At 45.3% G+C, this 23,389-nt stretch overlaps 1 protein-coding gene across 2 annotated transcripts in view; it reads left to right on the top strand.

The window, feature by feature from the left end:
* The window catches only part of SNORC (secondary ossification center associated regulator of chondrocyte maturation), a 36,342-nt gene that overhangs the window by 1,500 nt on the left and 11,453 nt on the right, over positions 1–23,389 (top strand). For both annotated transcript variants that reach the window (XM_053305261.1, XM_053305262.1), the window contains exon 3: positions 7,966–8,022. In XM_053305261.1, the coding sequence (XP_053161236.1) occupies positions 7,966–8,022 (57 nt within the window). The remainder of the gene's footprint in view (positions 1–7,965; positions 8,023–23,389) is intronic.

The following is a 23,389-nucleotide window of genomic DNA, read 5'->3' as shown; positions in this document are numbered from 1 at the left end:
TTCTTTCAGTGTAGTAGTAGCTCATTTTGAGCAAGAAGCGTTTCTTAAACTTGGATAACTCTTGGAGGCTGGGGTAGCATAAGGCATATTGAATCAATTCTAGAATGTAACTTTAAGGTAATGGGCTGCAGAGCTAGTTTGGGTGTGATTGTGTTTCAGCACATTGCCAAGTCTCTGTGTTCTCTGATTCTGCACTGATGCCATACAAGCATGGAATTTGGTATTGGATATAAAAGCCAGCATACAGAGAATCCCAGTTTTTTGTCTTTTTAAAGCAAGTTTCTAGTCCTTATGTTTCATCAGGCAATGACTGATGAAATCTCAGAAACCAGGTAAATAGCTAAACAAGATACTCAGTGTTCAAGAAGAGGCAGAGTTTGTCGTCCTAGTCCTTGTACCTCCCCTTGATAAGTGGAAGGAAGAAGTTGTGCAAAGCAGACAAACATACGCCAAAGTGCACATGCATAAAATGCAGTTTGCAGAAATTCATTTTCTCAGTGCTTAATTTAGGCTCTCAAAGCAGAACGTTTATTCTTTTAAACAGATTATACACAATCCTGACTGCTGGATTCGCTTTGGATTGTTCAGATTATTCAGGGCTGCAAAAGTTAAGTTGCAAATATCACTGAGATTGTGTCCATGCAAAAATTGAAATCTAAACATGTAAGTTTAAGGAAATCAAAAACTGTAGTTTTCCATGTTTAAAAACCATTGGCATCACTGTTTCATACCCTGCACATTGGGCAATCTGTCTGTGTGACTGTTAGATGATAATAAATGTCCCATATGTGGAGAAATCATGGGCAGCCTGTTTCTCTCACTATTTCTACTCTGAGTGACATGGGCTCTGCAAGGTCTCAGGCAGAGAGAGGTCTTTTCTATCCTTGCCGAGATCAATCCTTTAACTAGAAATGCTGGAGATTGAACTTGCTACCTTCCGAATGCAACGTGTGTGCTTTACCCCTGAGCTATGGTCCTTGCCCCTCACTTCTGCGATTGGAAAGGGATTTCCGCGCTTATACTGCTAATGTAGTTTCAAGTTCTTAGGCCGTTTATGAAATTTGAAAGAACTCTGCTCTTCTCCAACGAAGGGTTACGGAAGACTTCATGATCTTGGCATAACATTTTCAGCAGGTGGGAAACACACAAGCTGTCTAGAATCATGGAATGTCAGAGCTGGAAGAGACCTTGGAAGTTTTTAGTCCAACTCCATGCTCAGTGCTGCCATCTGCTGATCCCTGACAGATGGCTGTCTACCGTCTGTCTGAAAACCTCCCAGTGAAGGAGAGTGTGCCACTGCATGAGGCAGATGGTTCCACTGTCAAATAGTCCTTCCGAGAGAGAGAAAATATCTTTGCAGGCTGCTGAAATCTAATGTTTCCAGAGTTGGTGAAACCTACTGTTTCCTCTACAAATGTAAATGGGCACAGAGTGCTGAGGAAGCTTCAGAGCCATGATGAGAAGCAATTGCTAATTCCTTTTGTTAGAACATGGTCCAGAGTGCTGGAGAGATTTTCTTACCATGTGTCAGGCACTCAGTTCAGTGTTGTTTCTCCTAAGCCAAGCTAGATGTAATTAAATATGCCATTGTCCAGTCCAGGGTGGGTGTTTTTACATTAAAATCCTTGGGGGGCAATCTGGAGTTAGAAAGAACCACAGTGCAGAGGTATCTCTCTCTCTCTCTCTCTCTCTCTCTCTCTCTCTCTCTGGGCCCCCAAAGGTGCCTTAGCAGTAGGATTGCACGTTTTGTATTTTTTCTGTTTTGATTTGTACCAAATCCAAATCAACCCCATTTTGTATTTTGTCCAAAATTAAGCCTTCGGAATCACCCCAGTTTTGTTTTGTATCCAAATTAATCTGACTCCGAATCCAAATTAATTCAGATTTTTAAAAATGGGTCATGTGGTCAAAAGAGTGGGTGGGGGTTATAGTGCCCAATGAGTGGAAGCTACCACAAACATTTCAAAGGATTTGGGCAAACTGCTGATTTTTGGTGAATTTTTGAAGTTTGCACATCTTTCATATTTTCCCCATAGGGTATAATGGAAGTTTCAGGAAAAGTATAGCTTCACGCGGGGGTGGGGGAGGGGTGGCCCAGAGTGGAGTGTGGTTGGTGGTAGTGCCCAGTTGGTGCAAGGAAGCTACCACAATTTTTTCAGAGGAATTTGGCAAAGGGCTGATTTTTAAAGAATTAATGAAGTTATGCGTCTTTCAGATTTTCCTCGTATGGTATAATGGCGGTTTCTGCAGTCCCATAACTCCACTTGAGGGGCATTGGGGTGGCCCAGAGCAAGTGGCGGTGTAGTGCACATAGGGTGCCAACCACCCACATGGGTTGCCAACCCATGAAGTACAGAGTTTTGTTGTTCTAGAGGTGTTCTGAGAGTAGATTCTCTAGTAGCATATGAGAATAGATTCATGGTTTTTCATTAAAAATCTCATTTGCTACCAGAGAATCTAAACTCCACACCTCAGAAACAACAAAGCCCAGTACCCCAATGGGTTAGCAATCCTGGGGGGTGGTTGGCACCCTCTGTGCACTACACCACCACTCGCTTAGGGCCATTCCAGTGCCCCCCAGGTGGAATTACGAGGCTGCTGAAACCTCCATTATTCCCTATGGGGAAAAATCTTAAAGACGCGTAAACCTCAAAAATTCCTAAGAAATCAGCCCTTTGCCCTATTTGGAATCTGAGTGCACCACCCTTGAGGCACTGCCACATAACCCACTGTTCTGCCCCTGAAGCCCCACATAAACAAGTTGAAAAAGTGAAGAGAATGATGAACAACGACACTTAATTTTTTGGCACAATTATTTGAGAATTTTACAGTGGGTGTGAGCCTGTCCCTGTGGCACTAGCACAGCAGCACAACCCATTTGTGGATTCAAGCAATCTTTCAATAAAAACACTCCCTCCCCATGGAATAGTGACCACAGGTCATTTGAGATAGCAAGATAGACCAATGAACTGCCTTGGTACTATGGAACAGCTTCATATGTTCATTTAACTGAAGCGGAGTGAACGGTAGCCCAAACAAATCAGCCTACTGTTCAGAATTGTTGAGATTTATCATCACTGCATTTAAGAAAGTGCAAAACCATGGATCATGGTTACAAGAAAGAGAGAAGCAACTAAGATTCCTGGGGATGTCAATAGATTGACAGGGGTATTCCCCACCCCGCTCCTTTTGTCTCCTGTAGTCCCATGTGGATGACCTGTCCCTGTAATGGCAAAAGTTGTGAACCACTGGCTTAGACATCATGTCCCACCAAATTACATTGTGGCCTAAATTACATTAGACTGCTCAACTTGGGCAACAAAACTTAGACACCACTGTAACTCATAAAAATCAGAAGAAAAACAAAATAGCTCTTCAAAATACCCCTGAACAAGTCAAGAGATTCTTTCTAAACCTTTGGAAAGAAAAACCTGTGTGATTTCAGAACTTTCCTAACCAACTTCTCAAAAAGCTTCTCCACAAAATTTATACCATGGCTTTTAGCAAGAGCTTTGGAATTGCATTGAGCTCTCAAAGATATTTGGGTATTTCTGTCTCAAAATGTTGTCTTCCAAATCCCTTTGCAAAGTCAGTTTGCATTTCAATCACACTGAATACAACACATACTTAACTATAAACCATTCATGCTCAACAGCTTTTTGCATATCTTATCTTTTGCTAATCACTCAGTGCCTCAGCTGGAGTGGAGAGAGTCAGAGAAGTCAATTTCAATTGCAATGTTTTTCAGAAGAACAAAGCATTCTGTCCGAAACAGTCATTTCGATTTGGAAACAAAAATCTGTGTGTTTTAATTCTTGATTTTGTTTTGGTTACAAAACCTCCAAAATTGCCATTTTCGGGCACAAAACGTTTTGTACCCGAATCAAAATGCACAAGCCTACTTAGCAGCATAAATTATCTTGCCTTAAGGAAGCTACTGACAATTTTGTTGAAAAATGGCATGGTAGATGAGATCTCCATCTTTCACCTCAGGACAGATTTTGCACAAACATCTCACCTCTTTAGGACTATGAAACAGCATCTCCAGGCTCCTTACAAAAAAAAAAAAAAAGACAATGGTCTGTCAGATAAAAATGTCTCAGTGCATGAGGGCTCTTCATTTCCAGTGAGACCAAGGAAGAACATCGGCAGTTCTTCCCATAAAATAAGACTTGTGGGTGGAAATTATTCCATAGACAACAAATCTGTGTGGTTTGGATTATTTTCTTTACAGTACATTTTGCAATATGTTAATTATATATTGCTTTCCTGTATTTGAAGTTCAGTAGTACTGTTGAAACTGCACACTGTATTACTGCCATATGGCAGCTCTCTCTCATCGGGAACCACACTAGTGAGACAACTTTCACTATTATTGGATTAACAGAATCCCTGATTGCATTGTCAAAATTAATTTTGGTAAGAGACGCAAAACTGTGTTTTAGTCATTTCATTCTGGCTCCAAAAAAGAATTTGTTTCCCTCTGTGTCCAGACATGAGCTTCTCAGAAAGATGATCTTACTGCTTTGCTTGTTGTCTTTGAGGTGGCCCTCCAGAACCCACCCGCCACAAAGGAATCTGAATGTGATGGTGCCCGATCGGTCATTTCATGTGTGCTTGTACATTCCTTGCTTTCTCATCACTGCATTATTCACCCTTGATTTTAGAGAAGAATGCATGAGCTGACACAAGCCTTGTGTTGGAAGGATATGAAACTTCTGTCTGTAGTAGTATTTGATCAGTGCTCGGTCATATACACATTACTTGATATTGCCATTATTATGCGATTAACATGTATTAAGTGGCTCACTCTACTAAGTAATTATGAACTGGGACAAAGACATACAACTTCCACCTTGCATCTGGCCTGGGATTTGAATCTTGACTTAATATCTATTTCATTTGATTTAGATTTTCCTATTTCCTTGCAGGGTGCTGCCTTGCATCCGCAGAATACAAATAGATAAGAAGTAAATATTCCAGAGGAAATATGTATTTGGCTCCGGTCCTGTGAAAGGCGATAAATTCTATTTCGCCATTCCTAGTGCCTTGAGTCTTCTTGCATTTCAGCCTACTAGTGTCTTGCCTAGTCCCAACAAAGTGAGTGGAGGGGGCACAGCCAGTCTTCTGATATGCCTAGGTATATACATAGTCCTGGCCTTTTTGTAAACAAGTTTGTTTAACATTCAGCACAACCATGGTGTTCTGTGCAGACCTCTGTGATTCCTCTTGCACCGTTACAGACTTCCCTTTGTGCCTCTGAAGAAGGACTCTTTTCATCCACACACTGGCCACATGCCCATTGTGGCTACCTAAGTTCGGACAGCCTCCTCTCGGTCTCCAAGTGTACTTGGTCCCTGCTTTTCAGTGTCAATGCCTCTGGTCTTTTACAGCAGAGCCCTCCAAAACGGGCAAGAAGATATTGATCTCAGCCTGAAAGCACTACCAATGTGTCAAATTTTAGCAGTTGAAAACCAAGGTCTTGGGCCTTTGCCATCTTAATGTCATCTGGGAAGCAGTTGGGTACCTAAAGCCTCAGTCTCCCAGCAAACACACACAAAAATAATTGAATCAAGAGTCTATGCAGATGTTCCTTCACACACCAGGCAAAGAATAAACTGGTATTTGAATAACCCACTTTTGGCTACAGAGGAAGGTAAGGCCTTATTCCAGGGTTTAGTCTGCACCAAGGCTAACACAGACTTGACTCCACAGCAAGTTTGAAATGTCATGGCTCAGCCCCTCAACAAAGTGAGTGCTTGAGCATAATGCAAAGTGCAGTCTCCTCATCACAGAGTAACTGCAACCAATCCTTGGAAAGTATATGAGATACAATAACCAAAGGTGCCATAATTCAGTAGTAGAACACGGTATTTCTTTAGAGATTGTGAGCCCCTTTGGGACAGGGAATAATCTTCTCCTTCCTTTGCAATGTAATCTGCTTAGAGAACTTCTTCTTGTTGTTGAAAACTGGTATAAAATAAAATAAAATGGTATAAAAATAGTCTTAATAATCTAAAATCAGGAGGAAGATTCACAGGGTAAAACACTGATCTCAGGAAGGCTTTGATGCCTGATCCTTTCCCTACACAAATAAAACTGTCTATAAAATAATATAAAATAAAATAAAATGGTATAAAAATAGTCTTAATAATCTAAAATCAGGAGGAAGTTTCACAGGGTAAAACACTGATCTCAGGAAGGCTTTGATGCCTGATCCTTTCCCTACACAAATAAAACTGTCTCCCTTTCATTATAGCTGTTCTTTCTCAGTATCATTGCATCCAAAGGAAATCTCTAGAAGAGGACACTCCCAATCGAATTAGTACTGCATCCATGGCTAATTCGAACTTAAGAATCCTTAAGATGTTTGCAGTGGCTAAACCAAAGAGTGGAGGGTCATAAGAAGCTGCCTTATACTAAGGCAGACCTTAGATTTAGCTCAGTATCTCCAGAGTTGTACAAGAGATTTCATGTGGAGAAGCCCAAGAATTGAACCTGGGACCTTCCATAAGCAAAGTCAGTGCTCTGTCACAGAATTATGACCATTCCTATTCCATGACTAGCTCCCATTTATTTACTTTTATTACATTTGTATCCCACTCTTCTTCCAAGGAGCCCAGGGCCAATGAGGGGGGGAGGGGAGCTGGTACAAATTATTGGGGCCTGGTGGTCTGAAAGGGGGCCCGGCTAGGGTTGCCAAAAATGGGGGGGCGGCAAAAAAAAATTTCACCGGGGCCCGAACAAGCTCTCGGGGGCCCTGAAGGAGCCCAGAGCAGAAAAGGTAAAGTGTGCTGTCAAGTCGATTTCGACTCCTGGCGCCCACAAAGCCCTCTGGTTTTCTTTTGGTAGAATATAGGAGGGGTTTACCATGGCCTCTTCCCGCGCAGTATGAGATGATGCCTTTCAGCATTTTCCTATATCGCTGCTGCCCAACATAGTGCCAGCGGGGATTCAAACTGGAAAACTTGTTTAGTTTTCTGCTTGTTAGTCAAGCATTTCCCTGCTGCGCCACTTAAGGTGGTCAGCCCAGAGTATATGGTTATGTTTATCAACAACCCTGTGAGGAAGGTTAGGCTGAGAGATGCGTGACTGGCCCAGAATCACCCAGTGAGTTTCTTGGCTGGGCTTTCTCGGTTGGGCAACTGGCTCTAGGCTTGCCTTTAAAGTCTTACTTTGGAAAATGATAGCTTTCTTTTTCAGGATGCTGAATGGCAGGTTATAGAAATGGGTATGCAGACTCCCTTCCTTGGAACAGGGGCGTAGCTAAGGAAGAGGGGGCTCATGTTCTCCCCTTTCCCCAGTGGCCTCTCGGAGTGAGGGAGATAATGAAGAAAATAGGGAGGGGTGGAGGTGGGAGGTCCTCAGGAGCTCTGTGTGTGTGGGGGGGGGGAGGTTCTTTGAACCCATCTGCTCAATTATAGCTACACCCCTGCGTTGGAAGCTCTATGAGATGCAATAACAAAAGCATTCTAAAGACCCACCGACAAACATTCTGGCTACTTCATGTGAGTCTGTAGTTGATATCCAGCCCCCTTGTGGTGTTGGAGGAACAGAAAGCTGCCAAAGCAGTCGCACTGAATGCTTAACTCTACTGCTTTTGAATTGAGGCAGAGGAATGGCTTTGGAGAAAGTCCTTGTGCTCACCTTCCCTGGGACAGATCTTTCCTTTTACATCTGCTGCCATGGCTCAGTGGTAGAGCACAGGCTTTGCATGCAGAAGGTCCCAGGTTCCATTTCTGGCATCTCCAGGTAGGGCTGGGAAGGTCGCCAGAGAGTTACTGCCAATCAGTGTAGCAAAAGTTGAGTTAGACAGGCCAATGGTCTAAGTCCATATCAGGCAGCTTCAGATGTTCAATGGACATGTGATCAACCTTTGTAACGTGGCTGCCACTTCCACACAGCACCAGTAATGTTTGTAAACAGTATATTTATCTTCCCGTCTCACACTGTTCTTGCTTCTAGACATTATCAATGAGGTGTGGGAGCGGACCATGCAGAAGTTAGAACCCCACAACACAGGTAATGTTTAAATTAGGCCACAGTCATGTAAAACAGCAGTCTAGCTTGGTTCCAGTTCCCCCTCAGCTATACATGTTATACTTGTAAGAGCAGCAATGATCTGGCATGAGAGAATTCTGCCCTGTATTCATGTCCAGCTTAAGAATCATGCTGGTCTACCCCATCATGGTCTGCAGGACGTGTGGGTGTGGACCAACGGCTGCTGAAGAGTGTCGCTGTACAGATCATGGTTTTTGGATGCACTTGAGCAGGGCATCTGATTTAATGAAAGCAGCCTCTGCAGATGTCTCATACTTTTTAGCATACTTTCTAGTTGACTTATGAGATCACCCAGTGTTCCATGTGTGTGTCCTCCCACCGTATCAACTTTGCAATGCCTATACCAATACCAACCAAATTGGGTAGGGACACAGTTGTAGTGACACAGAGGCACACTTCAACGGTGTAGTTGGTGATGATGTCATCCACCCCAATTCAAGATGGCAGATGTGTAAATTTTTGAGGCGCAAGTGCACTAAATTGTGAACTGCCTAACCAATTTGAACCAAATTTACTGCAGATGTAGGGACACATAGGGATGGCTCAATGGCATAGTTTGTGATGATGTCATCCACCCCAATTCAAGATGGCGGACACATGAAAGTTTGAGGTGCAGAAGAACTAACTTGTGAACTGCCTAGCCGATCTGAACCAAATTTGGTACAGTTACAGTGAGTGATGCACAAGGACACCTCAGTGTCATAGTTTGTAATGTTGTCATCCTCCCCAATTCAAGATGGTGGATGCAGAAACATTTTAGGTGCAAATAGGCTGACTGAACTGCCTAGCCGATTTGAACCAAATTTGCTACCGCTGTAGTGACTGACACATAGGGACACCTCAACTGTGACATTTGTAATGATGTTATCCACTCTGATCCAAGATGGTGGATGCATGAACATTTGAGGCGCAATTGGGCTAACTTGTGAACTGCCTAACTGATTCAAACCAAATTTGCTACAGCTATAGGGATACACAGAGAAACCTCAATGGCATAGTTTGTTATGATGTCATCCACCCCAGTTCAAGATGGTAGATGCGTAAACTTTTGAGGTGCAAGTAGGAACTAATTTGGACCAAATTTGGTTCAGTTGTAGGGACACACAAAATGTAAAGTGTGCCCTCAAGTCGGTGTAGATTCCTGGCGCCCACAGAGCCCTGTGGTTGTCTTTGGTAGAATACAGGAGGGGTTTACCATTGCCATCTCCCACGCAGTATGAGATGATGCCTTTCAGCATCTTCCTATATTGCTGCTGCCTGATATAGGTGCTTCCCATAGTCTGGGAAACATACCAGCAGGGATTCGAACCGGCAACCTCTGGCTTGCTAGTCAAGACATTTCCCCACTGTGCCATTAGGTGGCTAGGGACACACCAAACACATAGTTCGTGATGATGTCATTCACCCCAATTAAAAATGGCTGATACATGAATATTTGAGGTGCAAGTGGGCTAACGTATTTATTTATTTAACATATTTGTATACTGCCCAAAATGCAAGTCAACTTGTGGACTGCGTAACTGATTTGGAAAAAATTTAGTCCAGTTGTAGGGATAGCGAAAGGAAAGTAGGCAGATTAGTTTTTACTATAACTCGTTTTATTTACACGTAATAAAATATTAAAATATGTGACAAAATATTACAAAAACAAATAATGCCAGGGTTGGTGTTAGGGATTGGCCAATTTGGGCCCTGGCCAATCCCCAAGGCCCCAGAGCTCATATGGAGGCTGCAAGGGGGAGACAGTGGTGCCACAAGTCTCTTGTGTGGCTACAGCCACTTCAGACCCGCCTTCCTTCACAAATGCAAACATCTCTGGATCTTGTAATAAGCAAGAGCAATGGAAAAGAGTTCCATTTGAGAGGGGTAAGGAGAGGAGGAACCACTGAGAGGCTTGAAGGTAGCTTCTCCCCACTCTGTGCTTTTCTTGACAAATTACTAGCAGAACCTGTGCTTTCTCCTTAATCCATCTTCTGAGGGCAAGTAGTGGAGGGAGGGAGGGAGGCGAGAGGCCAAAGGAGGGATTTTTAAAATGTATTTAAGGGACTGCTTGATGACAGAGAGCCATTTTGTGTCTCAGAGGGGAAGGATCAGAGAGAGACTGCAGCAACACTGGTGGTGGCCCATGGTTGGCTTATCTGTTGTTTCTTTGCTTTAACCTATTGCTTATTTAACTTTTTTAATTGTACCAACAGCAGCCCAATGGCTTTAACTGGGTGGTGCTGCTTTGAAAAAAAAATTTAAATTTGGATTTCTTCTTCTTCTTCTTCTTCTTCTTCTTCTTCTTCTTCTTCTTCTTCTTCTTCTTCTTCTTCTTCTTCTTCTTCTTCTTGCTTGTAGCCAGCCCCCAGTGACCTTAGTAACTGGAGTGGTGTGCTGAATTTTTTATGTTTTTATTTTGTAGCCCCAAGCTGCTCCTTTGCTGCCTGCCTGGATTTATTTTTTGTTTTTGTAGGCTGGTGTGTTGACTTCTGTCTGCTGCCCAGCCTGCCAGGCTCTCTCTGTTTCCCTGTTTTATTTGTGTGGGAGAGGTGAGGGGTGCCTGACTGGTGCTCACCTGCCCTCCCCCCAGCTGTTGAGTTCTGGTGTCTCCTTGGCCCAAGAATGCCTCCAAGAGCAACACCTGGCAGACTGCAGCCAAAAAACGCCAGAAGCCCCTGGCAGAAGATGCCAGAAGGTGAGGACCCCCTGCCTTGGTGTGGTTATAGAACTTATAGTTCTATAACCACACTTTAAATAGGTGCTATAGATAGCACTGTGTGTGGCACACACAGCATCAATAGACCAACCCTGACTCGCACCCCTTTTAAAAATATCCACCTTTTGAAAGCACTTCTTCTCCCTCCCCCCAACCCCAACCAAGTTAGGGCTTCAACTTTTAAAAAAACCCTAAGATGTGTCCAGGAGGGTACAAGACAGAGCCAGGAGGCAGAGGGAGGGGTGATGCTGCTGGTCATCATGGGCAACAGCAAGAGGGGCCTACTCCCCAAGTCATCCCCATTGCTGTGGTCCTGTGCAGGTTCACCTATCCAGAACAGCCTGGTTCTGCAGTGCTCCACCTGTGGCAGCTGAGGTACAATTAGGTGGTAAATCCTTCCCTGTCAGGGAAGAAGCTCTTTCTGTGACAGCGGAGGAGGAGGTGCTATTGTTGTGAACCGCCCTGAGACCTTGGGTTAGGGTGGTATAAAAATGCACTAAATAAATAAATATTGGCTGCTAGCCAAGCTAGATCACTCTTTCCATCTTCCCCAATCCACATTGGCAGTGCAGACACCCCACTCCCCCAACCACACCGTCTGAGATGGAAAAGGAGCGGGATGATATACTTCCATTTTCTGGACCTTCTCAGCCCCAGACCAAGGGCAGCCATGTTGGTGGTGGCCCCCAGAATGAATCAGCAGCCCTAGTAGTACCACCACCACCACCATCAAAATTGTCCTGTACTGATAGCTGATTGGTGTGGGACTACTTTGAGGTCTTCTTGCAACCACTGCAGGATACAGGTCAGCAGGGGTAAGGTCCCTAAGTGTCTTACGATGTTGGGGATGCTGCAGCACCTTTTATGGCATCCCCCAGGGGTCCCAGTCCTGCTAGCAGCAAAAGGCCTGGTGTGTCCTCAACTAGTGGCAAGGAACCTCCTCCTGCTCCCAAGCAGGGGAAGTAGCCTGTGCAGTGGCTGCAGTTGGTGGGCAAGGGGGTCTGGCTGTCCAGAGCCTCATCTCATCACACAGGCCATTGCCGAGATGATCGCTTTGGATAACCAGCCATTCCAGGTGGTGGTGAACGCTAGCTGTTCTGACCGCTTGCCCACGACTACAAGATCCCCTCAAGCACCACCTTCAGCATGTGTGTGGTGCCCTCCTTGTTCCGGGTGTGCAGGGAGACCATGCTGGGGCTGCTGTGCACAGCAGTGCCTGACACCAGTGTACACTTCACTGTGGGTCTGTGGACCAGCCCCAGGGGGAGGCATGCTACCTTCCTGTCCCTCACGGCGCACGGGTGAGGGAAGGAAAGTGAGAAGACATCTGCTGGTGGCAGCATGGCCAGCTCCCCCCACCCCCATGCAGCAAATCACAGGTGGGCTGTGCTGTATGTGGAGGTGCTGGACCCTGAACCCACGGCAAATGAGCTGTCGGCAGTCATAGATCGTCAGGTGGAGGAATGGCTTTCTGGGCAGCCAAACCTTCACCAAGGGTTCATGGTCACCAACAATCCTGCTGAAGTAACTAGGGCAGCCGAGCAGGATTGGTTTGTGTCCATCCGTTGTGTGGCGCACGCTCTGAACCTGGTCATGTGGGATGCGCTTGGCCCTTCTACGGCTGCAGCCAAATGAGACATCCCTACTGAAGGTACTAAGCACCATCCTGCTGCCGCCATGGCTGCTCTTGTGGAGAAGTGCTGCAAGATAGCAGCTTTCTTCCACTGGAACGAAAAGGGCTCAAGGAGAGGCAGCTTGAGCTGGGCCTACCCAAACACTGGATCCCTCTGGATGTTCCAACCTGCTGCGACTCAATCTTTCTCTTGCTCCGGTACCTGCAGAAGCAAGAGGTGGCCATCTGCAGCCTGGCAAGGAGGCGTGGCTTGGAAGTGTGCGACCTATCCAACAAGGACTGGGCGCTCATTTCTCAGGTTGGCACTTGACCTGTTCTTTGATTCCAACAACAGTTTGGGTGCTGAGACAGCAATGCTGAGCCAGGCTTTGCCTGCCGCTCTTCTCGAGAAGATGGTGGTAAGCTCCAGACAACACTGACAACTGGGGAAGCAATTTCCTTGGTAGGTCAGCTGAGGAGTGGTGGATCTGCTCAGAACACCCTTGGGTGCATCGGCAGTGCATGTTTTGTTCTGCCTGTGTGACCCAAGGATGAAGGACAAAGCCATCACCCCTAATGAGCTGCCCAAGTGGAGGGACCTTCTGGTTAGTCAAGCTGAGGATAGGAGGCTGGGGCACAACCAGGAGGGGGGTGCTGGAGCACCAACTGCTAGTGCGCAGTCCATCCCTTCCAGCAGCATCACTACCGCTTCCCAGTCCAGAAGTGTGTCCCTGGCAGGGCCAAGTGAGTCAGCAGTTCTGCTTCCGTATTCTACCCAGTGGTTCATGGAGGGCTTCCTTGGCACCTTGGAAGGGGTATGGGAGGAGCCCACTGAGCAGAGCCCTGCATCAGTGCTGAGCAGTGTGTTCTGCAGTACCTGCAGGAGCTGGAGGCACGCCAGGAGATGGAGCCTATCCAGTTTTGGGCAATGCATCACTAAGTCTGACTGGACTTGGTGGTAGTTGCCAAATGGTTCCTCTTGTGCCTCCCAAACAGCATCCAGAGTAAGGTGTTCTCCAGGGCCGGGGACATGGTGACACCCCATCACGCACACATGGATATTGACATGGTGGAGTGGCAGGCCTTCCTGAAGACCAACCTCTCTCTGCTGGGCTATCCAGGGCTGGCCATGGAGGGTGAGTGACTCATTGTCATCCCCACCCACTGCAACACCGCTGGCAGCTCAACCCACCCTGACCAACCCCAAAACTACATATGTCACAGTCTGCCCGTAAGTGCTGCTGGCATATGCAGACACACATGCCACCACCATGGCCAATGATGAGTTGATGGACTGATTCCCTGACCCATATGCCAGGCTCTCAGCCAGGGCCCAGAACCAATCTGAGGCCATGGTATTATCCAGATACAGGCAGGGATGTACACTTGAGAAGAAAGAAGATTTATGGTAAAAGTATAAGCTTTTGTTTCTTATCAGACTATTTGACCATCAGGCCATGACTACTCTGTCCTCCTGTCTCTCTGTGTCAGGCAGAATGGAAGGAAGGAAGGTTTGATTTTTGTGGTTTTTCTCAGCACTGAATAAGAATAATATGCTTGCTGTGCTATTGCTTGCTGTTAACTATCTGGTTTTGCTAGATCTCAGATTGACAAAGGCCTGCTGGGTGCCTGCCTGCCATCCTTGAGTTGTGGTTTGGTCTTTTTGTCAGATGGTGTTGTGGCAAGAAATGGACATGGGCAGCTCAGCTCTATGTGTCTGTGTGTAATATTTATTGGTGATTACTGTAATGAGCTCCATATCTGGCCTTGACTAACTTGTGCTTCACTCACTGCTCTGGTCTACTCTGCAATCTATGTTCTGAATTGCAAGGTGTTCAGTCAAAATGTGGCTGAAGACGTTCTAGTTGGGTTTATAGCAATGTTTGCTGCCAAGGGCACTGCTGTGGCAGCTGTTGCAATGGAGTCATAATTGCGTGTGAGAGCAACTTGTGCCAATGTTTTGACTGTAGTGCTGGCACTGTGGCTGGCAGTTGATTTTGGGTCAGTTATTCTTCTTTGGCCAAATTGTGTTTGAAAAAATGTGTGGTGGTCTGTTTTGGGAGGGACAGATCCCTTTTGCTGTGTACTTCTAATCTGCAGTGTTAAATTTGCAAGGCAGAGACGCAAAATGCATTGCAAATTGCAATACAAAACTTGTGTGCACTCCGTGAGTTCAGTTTGTTTTGGCCATCGGAAACAATAGGGAACTCGAAACACCCTGTTGTTCCCCATGGGTAGGTCCTAGGGACACCAAAATGGGTTGGATGGTATGGTCTGATGGGAACTGCATACTACCCAACTCACAAAAGAAATGGGCAAGCCGGTGATTAAAAACATTTTTTTTAGCCTTGCTTAAAAAAGCCTCATAGGATCCCATGGGGGTTTGGGGGAAAGTTTAAAAAATTGTTAAAGATCACCCACTTGCCCATTTCTTTTTTTGGTTGGGTTGTAGGTAGCACCCATCATGCCCTACCACCCAACCCACTTTGGTATCCCTAGGACCTACCCATGGGGAACAACAGAGTGTTTAGAATCCCCCATTGTTCCCTATAGCCTAATCACTCAAATTGATTTGAGTATTTTGCATTAGATTCAAACTCAAATTGAATTGCAAAATACAATTCCTGCACACATCTACCAGAGCCCACAACAACTTGGCTCTGCCCCTGACTAGTACCAATGTAATCGTTCATACAGAGATCAAAATGGGTGGCGGGGGGGAATCTGAACCATAGATCAGGAGTAACCAACCTGAGGCTTTCCAGCTGTTGGAACACAAATTCCATCATCCCCAGCTAGAGAGCCTCAGGTTGGCCACCCTTGCCATATATGTTACTTGTTGACATACACTTTCATTTTGTCTTGTAAAGTTTCCCAGTAGAATAACTGGTTGCCATTGTTCCATCAGCCTTGCATGAGTTCACCAACCCATAAATATGCAAAATATTTTTTTTTCCAGCAGTATCCTTATTCTTTGAGACAGATCACACCATGGTTATGTTGAAATTGATACTCTGAGGGGGCTACTGCAGTGTGTTCTCAACACTATATATTACATAACCTGAACCTCTACCATTTTCTTCCAAGCATGATCTCATAGCCAACACTATTAAATTGTCATTACAGGTTGATTAATTAGACAAGCTTTAAGTCTGTTCAGTGGTCAAGGCCTGGGCTCAGTTCCAAATTAAAGGGAGTGTATAAGAGCTATAATAAAACATCAGTCTTTGTAGCCCATTACCAATAATTTAATGTCCAAGGCATGCTTAAGTGCATATGTGCTCTTGCTTAGCTTTTTAGCCTACTTTCCAGTAGGCTTATGAGATCACCTGGCATTCTCTGCATGTGTCCATCCGTGTGTTCCCCCCCCCCTCAACTTCACAACGCCTGGACCAATAGTAACCAAATCGGGTACAGTTGTAGGGACACATAGGAACACCTCAGTGGTGTAGTTTTTGATGATGTCATCCACCCCGATCCAAGATGGTGGACACGTAAACCTTTGAGGCACAAGTGGGCTAACTTTTGAACCGCCTAACCGATTTGAACCAAATTTGCTACAGCTGTAGGGACACATAGGGATGCCCAAATGGTGTGGTGTGGGATGATGTCATCCACTCCAATCCAAGATGGCAGCCACATGAACATCTGAGGTGCAGGAACGCTAATTTGTGGACTGTCTAGCCAATTTAAATCAAATTAGGTACAGTTGCAGTGAGTGACACACAGGGAGACCTCAATAGTGCAGATTGTGATGATGTCATCCACACTGATTCAAGAAGGTGGATGTGTAAACATTTGAGAAGCAGGTGGGCTAACTTGTGAACCACATAACAGATTTGAACCAATATTTGCTACAACTGAATGGACATATAGGTCTGCCCCAATGGTGTAGTTTGTGATGATGTCACCCATCCCGAGATGGCGGATGCATAAACCTTTGATGCGCAAGCGCACTAACCTGAGGGCTGTCTAACCAATTTGAACCAAATTTGGAACAGCCGCAGTGAGTGGCACACAGGGACACCTCAATGGTGCTGTTTGTAATGATGACATCCACCCCAATCCAAGATGGCGGACACATGAACATTTGAGATGCCAGAGATCTAACTTGTGGACCTCAATTCGCACCAGATTTAGTCCAGATGTATAAATAGTGAAAGTAAAGCCAGCTGATTAGTTCTGATTAACTTGTTAAATATTTAAATTAAATTAAATATAACAACATCTTTAAAAATGCATTTTGAGCTGGAAGTTTCCTTCTGCCTTTGGGCCTTGATGAATTATACCAAAAATGTGTCTCTTGTTTGTAGTACCTAATTTTTTGTGTTCTGGGCTTACAAAAGCTAATTTCAATGCATGAGATGTCATGCTAGTGGGAGTGGGAGTCGGGGGGTGGGGGGAGTTCATATTAGACCAGGGAGAGGATGTCGGAATGTTGCCTTTTATTTATTTATTTAGTTAGTTAGTTAGTTAGTGTCTATACCGCCCTTCCAAAAATGGCTCCGGGCAGTTTACACAGAGAAATAATAAATAAATAAGATGGATTCCTGTCCCCAAAGGGCAAAAGAAACAGAAACACAAAGATAGATACTAAAAAGAAAAAAGAAACACAAGATAGATACCAGCAACAGTCACTGCCTTGTTACAAGACAAGTGTCAACAGTCAGCATTTCTAGTGAAGCAAAACAATATTCACAAGATTCAGACTGGAAAAGATTGTCAACTGATGAGGAAAAAAGGCCTAGTCTGCTCCTGTTCTTAATGGAGAAGCTTATTTGCTGGCATAGTGATAGTGTAGCTATAGGCCAGTTTAGACAAGATGCCAGCTGCAACCTGTGAATGGGACAGGGTTGTAGCAACCTGTAGTTGGCAGGCAGAACAGTCCTCTGAGGCGGGCAGACATGCAAAGTCTAGAACCGAGGGCTGGTCTACCCACTGTCCCCAATTGGTAGACCAGTTCTCCATGGAAAAACAGGAGAGCTGGTCTATTGATTGGGGTTGGCAGGTAGACCAGCCTCTGCTCCAGACTTGGCATACACCTGCCTGCCTCAGTAAACTGGTCTACCCACTGACCCCAACTGGCAGACCAGCTCTCCCTAGGAAAAAAAAGCACCATTTTGAGGCCAGTTTTCCAAGCAAAATGGGACTCAGAATGGCACTCAAACCACCTGAATCAATTTGGGTGATTTGAGGGTAATTCATTGAGACAGCCAGCTGTTCTCAATGAATAAACTCAATGGTTCTGTGTTGGGGTTTGTAATTATTTAACAAAGTGCCAAAAGGAAGCTACCCACTCTAGTTACAGAGTAGAGTGCAGAATTTAGTTGTTGCAGTTTTTTGAAGAACACGCATGGAGATTGTTGTACAATCTAAACTAAATAGGCTTATTGGTGAAGTACATTTTGGATAGGAAAGACCTAGTCCTAACCATTAACTACATAATGGATAAGAACATAAGAACAGCCCTGCTGGATCAGGCCCAAGGCCCATCTAGTCCAGCATTCTGTTTCGCACAGTGGCCCACCAGATGCCGCTGGAAGCCACAGGCAGGAGTTGAGGGCATGCCCTCTCTGCTGCTGTTACTCCCCTGCAACTGGCACTCAGAGGCATCTTGCCTTTGAGGCTGGAGGTGGTCTTTAGCCCTCCAACTAGTAGCTGATGGTAGACGTCTCCTCCATGAAGTTATCCAAACCCCTCTTAAAGTCATCCAGGTAGGGGGGGAGAGAGGGATGTTTCCATCTATTCTCTAAGAGGAAAGGAAGAGGACTGACTCTCTACAGGAAGTACCTGAGGAGTCAAGATAGGGGCCATAGAGTAGAGGCAAAGCAGGGATAGGCAAGGAGACCCTCTCTAACTACCTCTACTCCAAATGTCCCTAGTGGTCATTAGGATAGTTGGTGCAAAAGGTCGATGTACTGGAACTCCATCTCCAACATTCTGCAATTTGATTCAACCTCTAATTGAATAGCAGAATTTGATTTGTGTACACGCCTACGTGAAACCCCATCCTGATCGCATGGTGCAACCGGCATCTCATTTGAACCAGCTCTATGTGATACTGGTTCAGTTCAGATGAAACAGGAAACCCTGGCTATGTGAACAAGCCCTGGAAAGCTACAGGCTCATGAACCTCTCCCCACCCCCACCCTGCAGGCAGCCAGCTTGTTTGAAATCACAGCTCTGTGCATCATGCAAAGCTAGGAAATAACTCTGGTTAACAAGGCAGAATATGAAACTACACCGAAGCTGGTTTCACATCCTGGCTCAAGGGCGGTCCAAGACAGCTGCTGGAGGCAAAGGGCAGCTTGGTCAGTCTCCAGGCTGGTGTTCAGCATTCTTAGGCCATGCGGCTGAGGCAATAGTGGTGGCATGTGGACTGTACCACTAAGCCAGGCAGGTGTGTTCTTAGTTCATGTCAGTGGGGCAGCGTGGGTGGGGGGAGAGGCAGAACACCCCAGCAGGGTGAGGAGGGGAAAATGAATAGCATGACCCAGTGAGGGGGAAGATGGCACTGGGAGTCCTACAGGTGGCACCTGTGGTGGCAGGAGGACAATATTTTGCACCGCCTGTGCCTCTCTCCATGTTCGCTCCTGCAACATCCACCTCACCCTGCTTCATGAGAGGGTCTTCCAGTTCTGGCTTGCAAATGCACAGTTAAAGCACAGTTTCTGGCTTCACACAAGTCGTGGAGTTGTGGCTTAAACAAGCCAGGATGCTGAAATGTTGAAATCTCCACTCCAGAATGAAGCCAAGGAGATAAGGGAATGGGGAGCAGGCAGCCTCCAATCCCACAGCTTTCCAGAGTTCATTCACATGGCAGGAAGCCATGGTATCCCATTACATTCATGTTAGGAATTCTCTCTGGTAGGAGAAACCCTTTTCATTAATTATAGCAGAGTGCACAGAGGCACAACACAGCAGAATTTAGTTAGGCATGCGTGTATGCTGAGAGTAAAGTAACTTGGAGCCAGTTCATAGTTTCAAATCAATATGAATTGTATTTATTAGAGTACTCCATTCTATATAGGAAAGTGAGGATCTCTAATCTAGCTAGCTAGCTGGATGCAGATGGATTCTGCATCTCTGCACACATGGTGCAGGGGAGAGGAGCTTGCATGTTGCAAGGTAGAAGGAACAGGAAGAGAAGGGAGAGAGGAAGGAAGTGGCTGGAAGGAAGGAAGTGTCCTTGAGAGTAGCAATCTACATTCCAAAGGGATAGTGTCAGAGCAGTAGAGAAGAGATGACCAGTGTCTTGACCTACTAGCCTTCTGACTCACTAGTCTGGCCTCGCGTATAGTCCTTCACTTCCAACAATTCATTCATTTTATCTGGCCAATGTCTACAAACCTGCTGTTTTGAAGACTGATCAGTTCTCCTATGCTCTGTACTACCGACAACACCCTTACTGTTGCATGAAACTGTTCAAGAAAGGTTTCCAAGGTGGATGCTCAGGGCCTGCCTCCTAGCCTTTTGGCCACCCCAAACAGCCATTTGGCTACTCTCCAAGCCCACTTGATCCATAATGTTTCATTAGTTTAAAAATAAACCCTGATCCTGCCCAGGTTCTCAACAGTAGTGCATAGTTGGTGCCTCCAAGACAGCCACCAGAAATCATTTTCAAAACAGTAAAACCTTAAAAGGACACAGTCTGATTAAATTTAGTTAATTTTTATTTAAACTACATTTTATTAAGTGCCAAATGCCCACCGGTTTGTCCTCACGCCAGGAACATCAATGCCTGCTCTGCGAGAGACCCAATACAGCCATGGCTAGCTGAGCAAGCTGACTATTGTAACCGACAAGGGAGGAAAGCATTGAAATGCCGCTGCTTTCTCTTTCATTAACTATTACGTGCAATGGAGGAAATGAAGCAGGACGTTGCTGCTTTCTTCAGCTGTCATTAGAGCGATGCTTTTGCACTTATTGGCCAGAATACTCAAAGCCAGAGCCAGGTTACTCACCCACTGTGCAAACAGGTAGACTGTTCCTTGCATGTCTTTATCTCTCCCTAAGCAAAAGGCCCACCTTAAGTGGCGCAGCAGGGAAATGCTTGACTAACAAGCACAAGGTTCCCGGTTCGAATCCCCACTGGTACTATATTACACAGAAGCGATAGAAGAAGATGCTAAAAGGCATCATCTCATACTGCATGAGAGAAGGCAATGGAGAGAAGGCTCCTCCTGTATTCTACCAAAGAAAACCACAGGGCTCTGTGGGCGCCAGGAGTTGAAATCAACTTGACGGCACACTTTTAAGCAAAAGGCCAAACAAACAAACAACTCCCCCCCAAAAAATCACCGACCCCACCCCAAAATGAAAGCAGAAATTTCTGGAGAGGACCTGGAATAGTCCCCCTGTTGAATGTTGCCTCTGTAAGAGGCAAGCCCAGAAGACCTCAGGATGAGAGAGACCATGTGAGAAAACTAGAGAAATAGTTTCATGTTTTCAGCAGAAGCCTGTGTGATTCATTGGGCCTGTTTGGTCCCTTGAAGGGCCTGAACAATCTGAGGTCTAGATGGACTAGAAACTACAGACAGTCCTCAGGTAAGTTGTGCTTGCTTTGCCCACAACCCACCAGTCTATGTTTTGATGCACTGGGCTTTTCCAGTGAGTGGTAAGGAATAGGTAGCTTGAATTATTAGAAGAAGTCTAGTGTGTGGTGCTGTTCTCCTATATTCAGTATCACCATCACCCTGGGACAGACATGTTGACATTAGGTGCAGAGCAGATGTTGGCCCCAGCTCAGTTTCTCCATTATAGCACTGAGGGCAGCAGCATTTTTACTCCGCAGACGGTAGTTAAGGCTAAGGCATTTTCAGCCAACCTTACAACACATGTAACACTCCAAATCCCACCAATGTTACCTACCTGCTTATCACTGGGTTACTGTAGCAATGGAATGAATTGTTACCTGTCCTGGGAGAGCAGCTCAAAGTCAGGTTACCTTTGGCTCCAACTCCAGCCTTTCGCTGAATGAGCTTAATAATCAGTCTTCAATGGGATTGACAAGAAATGCTTGCTTGTATCTCCAGGTCAATGTTTGTTTTCCCAAAGGAGAAAAGGCCCCTAGGACAGACAGTAAATGTGAGTGCACTGAAGCACTGCAAGAGTGAAGCCACAAGAAGTGTGGGCAGTAAACTTGTATTTGGAAGTTGAGTTTCTTGTCTTCATTAGCACTACAGGCTGCTTTATTTGACAAACAGTAGAGGGCGAAGGGCATTGGTGTTGCTAGCACCATGTGCCCTGAATCTCCTGCCAACCCCGGTGCTCCCCATCACAAACTTTGTTTGGACAAAACAGGAGGCATTAGTGAAGGGACACACTCTGGCTACTCCCTGTAGCCAGGGATGCTCCCTGTCACTACCTCCTCCTTGAGCCTTTGTCTCTCTTAGTTTGTGTGCTTGCAGTGGAAAAGGGGAGGGATGGAACCAGCACCACCTTCTCTTCCACTCTGTCTCTTCCTTTTCTATTTAAATGAGAAGGGGAGGAGAAGTGGTTGTGCTTGGGGACTGGCTGTTTCCGTGTGTGGGGCCCTCAGCCTTGAGTCCAACAGCAACACAGCAGTGGGGCTCAAAGGAGGCAAAGGTAGTGATGACCCAGGAGGAAGTGGGTAATCCTTCCAAACATTGTTTTTAAAAAATCTGTATGGATACAAATGCATGTGCTGCAAAAAGAAGAGGAAGAAGTAGTAGTAGTGGTAGTTGTTGAGGGGAGATGGAGTTCCAGTGCATCGATGTTTTGCACCAACTATACTAATGACCGGGGTACTGGGAGTAAAGGTAGTTGGTGAGGGTCTCCTTACCTGTCCCTGCTTGCCTCTGTTCTATGACCCCTTCCTTGACTCCTCAGCTACTTCCTGTGTTGAGTCAATCCTCTTCATTTCCTCTTGGAGAGTAGATGGAAACCTCTCTCTCTCTCTCTCTCCTCACCTATCCATTGTGTAGCCTTTAGACAGGACTAGGTCTTTCCTATCCAAAATGTAAAGGTAAAGTGTGCCATCGAGTCGGTATCAACTCCTTATGACCATAGGGCCCTGTAGTTGTCTTTGGTAGAATACAGGAGGATGTACTTCACCAATAAGCCTATCAAGTTTAGATTGTACAACAATCTCTATGTGTGTTCTTCAAATAACTGCAACAACTAAACTCTGCACTCTGCACTGTAACTGGAGTGGGTATTATTATCTCTTGTTTACACAGTCAGACAGGTGTTATTGACTGGTTTGTTTTATCCAGACATCGAGTCCTTCCCAGGGACCTAGGATGGCTGATTTTTATTGTCAATTGTTATAGATATCATCGCAGAATATAGGCTGTTCCCAGTAAAGCTGCTTTTTGTAATTGGCTGATGGTGATTTCTGTGGCCCCGATGGTGTTGAGGTGCTCTTCAAGGTCTTTTGGAACTGCAGCACCCAGGGCGCCAATTACCACTGGGATTATTTTGGTCTTTTTCTGCCACAGCCTTTCAATTTCAATTTGTAGATCTTTGTATTTGGTGATTTTTTTCTATTTCTTTTTCTTCTATTCTGCTATCCCCTGGTATTGCTATGTCGATTATCTTGACTTGTTTTTCTTTCTTCTCGACTACAGTTATATCTGGTGTATTGTGTGGCAGATGTTTGTTTGTAGTCGGAAGTCCCATAATATTTTTACATCTTCATTTTCTTCAACTTTTTCAATTTTATGGTCCCACCAATTTTTGGCTACAGGTAGCTTGTATTTTTTGCAGATGTTCCAGTGTATCATCCCTGCTGCCTTGTCATGCCTTTGTTTGTAGTCAGTCTTTGTTTGTAGTCAGCGATCTTTTTACAACAGCTGATTAGGTGGTCCACTGTTTCATCTGCTTCTTTACAAAGGCGGCACTTGCTGTTTGTTGTGGATTTTTTGACTGTTGCTCTTATTGCATTTGTTCTTAGTGCCTGTTCTTGCGCAGCCAATATTAGACCCTCTGTTTCTTTCTTCAAGTAGTTGTCTTTGGTAGAATACAGGAGGATGTACTTCACCAATAAACCTATC

Source organism: Hemicordylus capensis, chromosome 3 (genome assembly GCF_027244095.1).
Source record: "Hemicordylus capensis ecotype Gifberg chromosome 3, rHemCap1.1.pri, whole genome shotgun sequence".
In the NCBI taxonomy this organism is placed as follows: domain Eukaryota; kingdom Metazoa; phylum Chordata; class Lepidosauria; order Squamata; family Cordylidae; genus Hemicordylus; species Hemicordylus capensis.
This window is presented reverse-complemented; position numbering and strand designations above follow the sequence as displayed.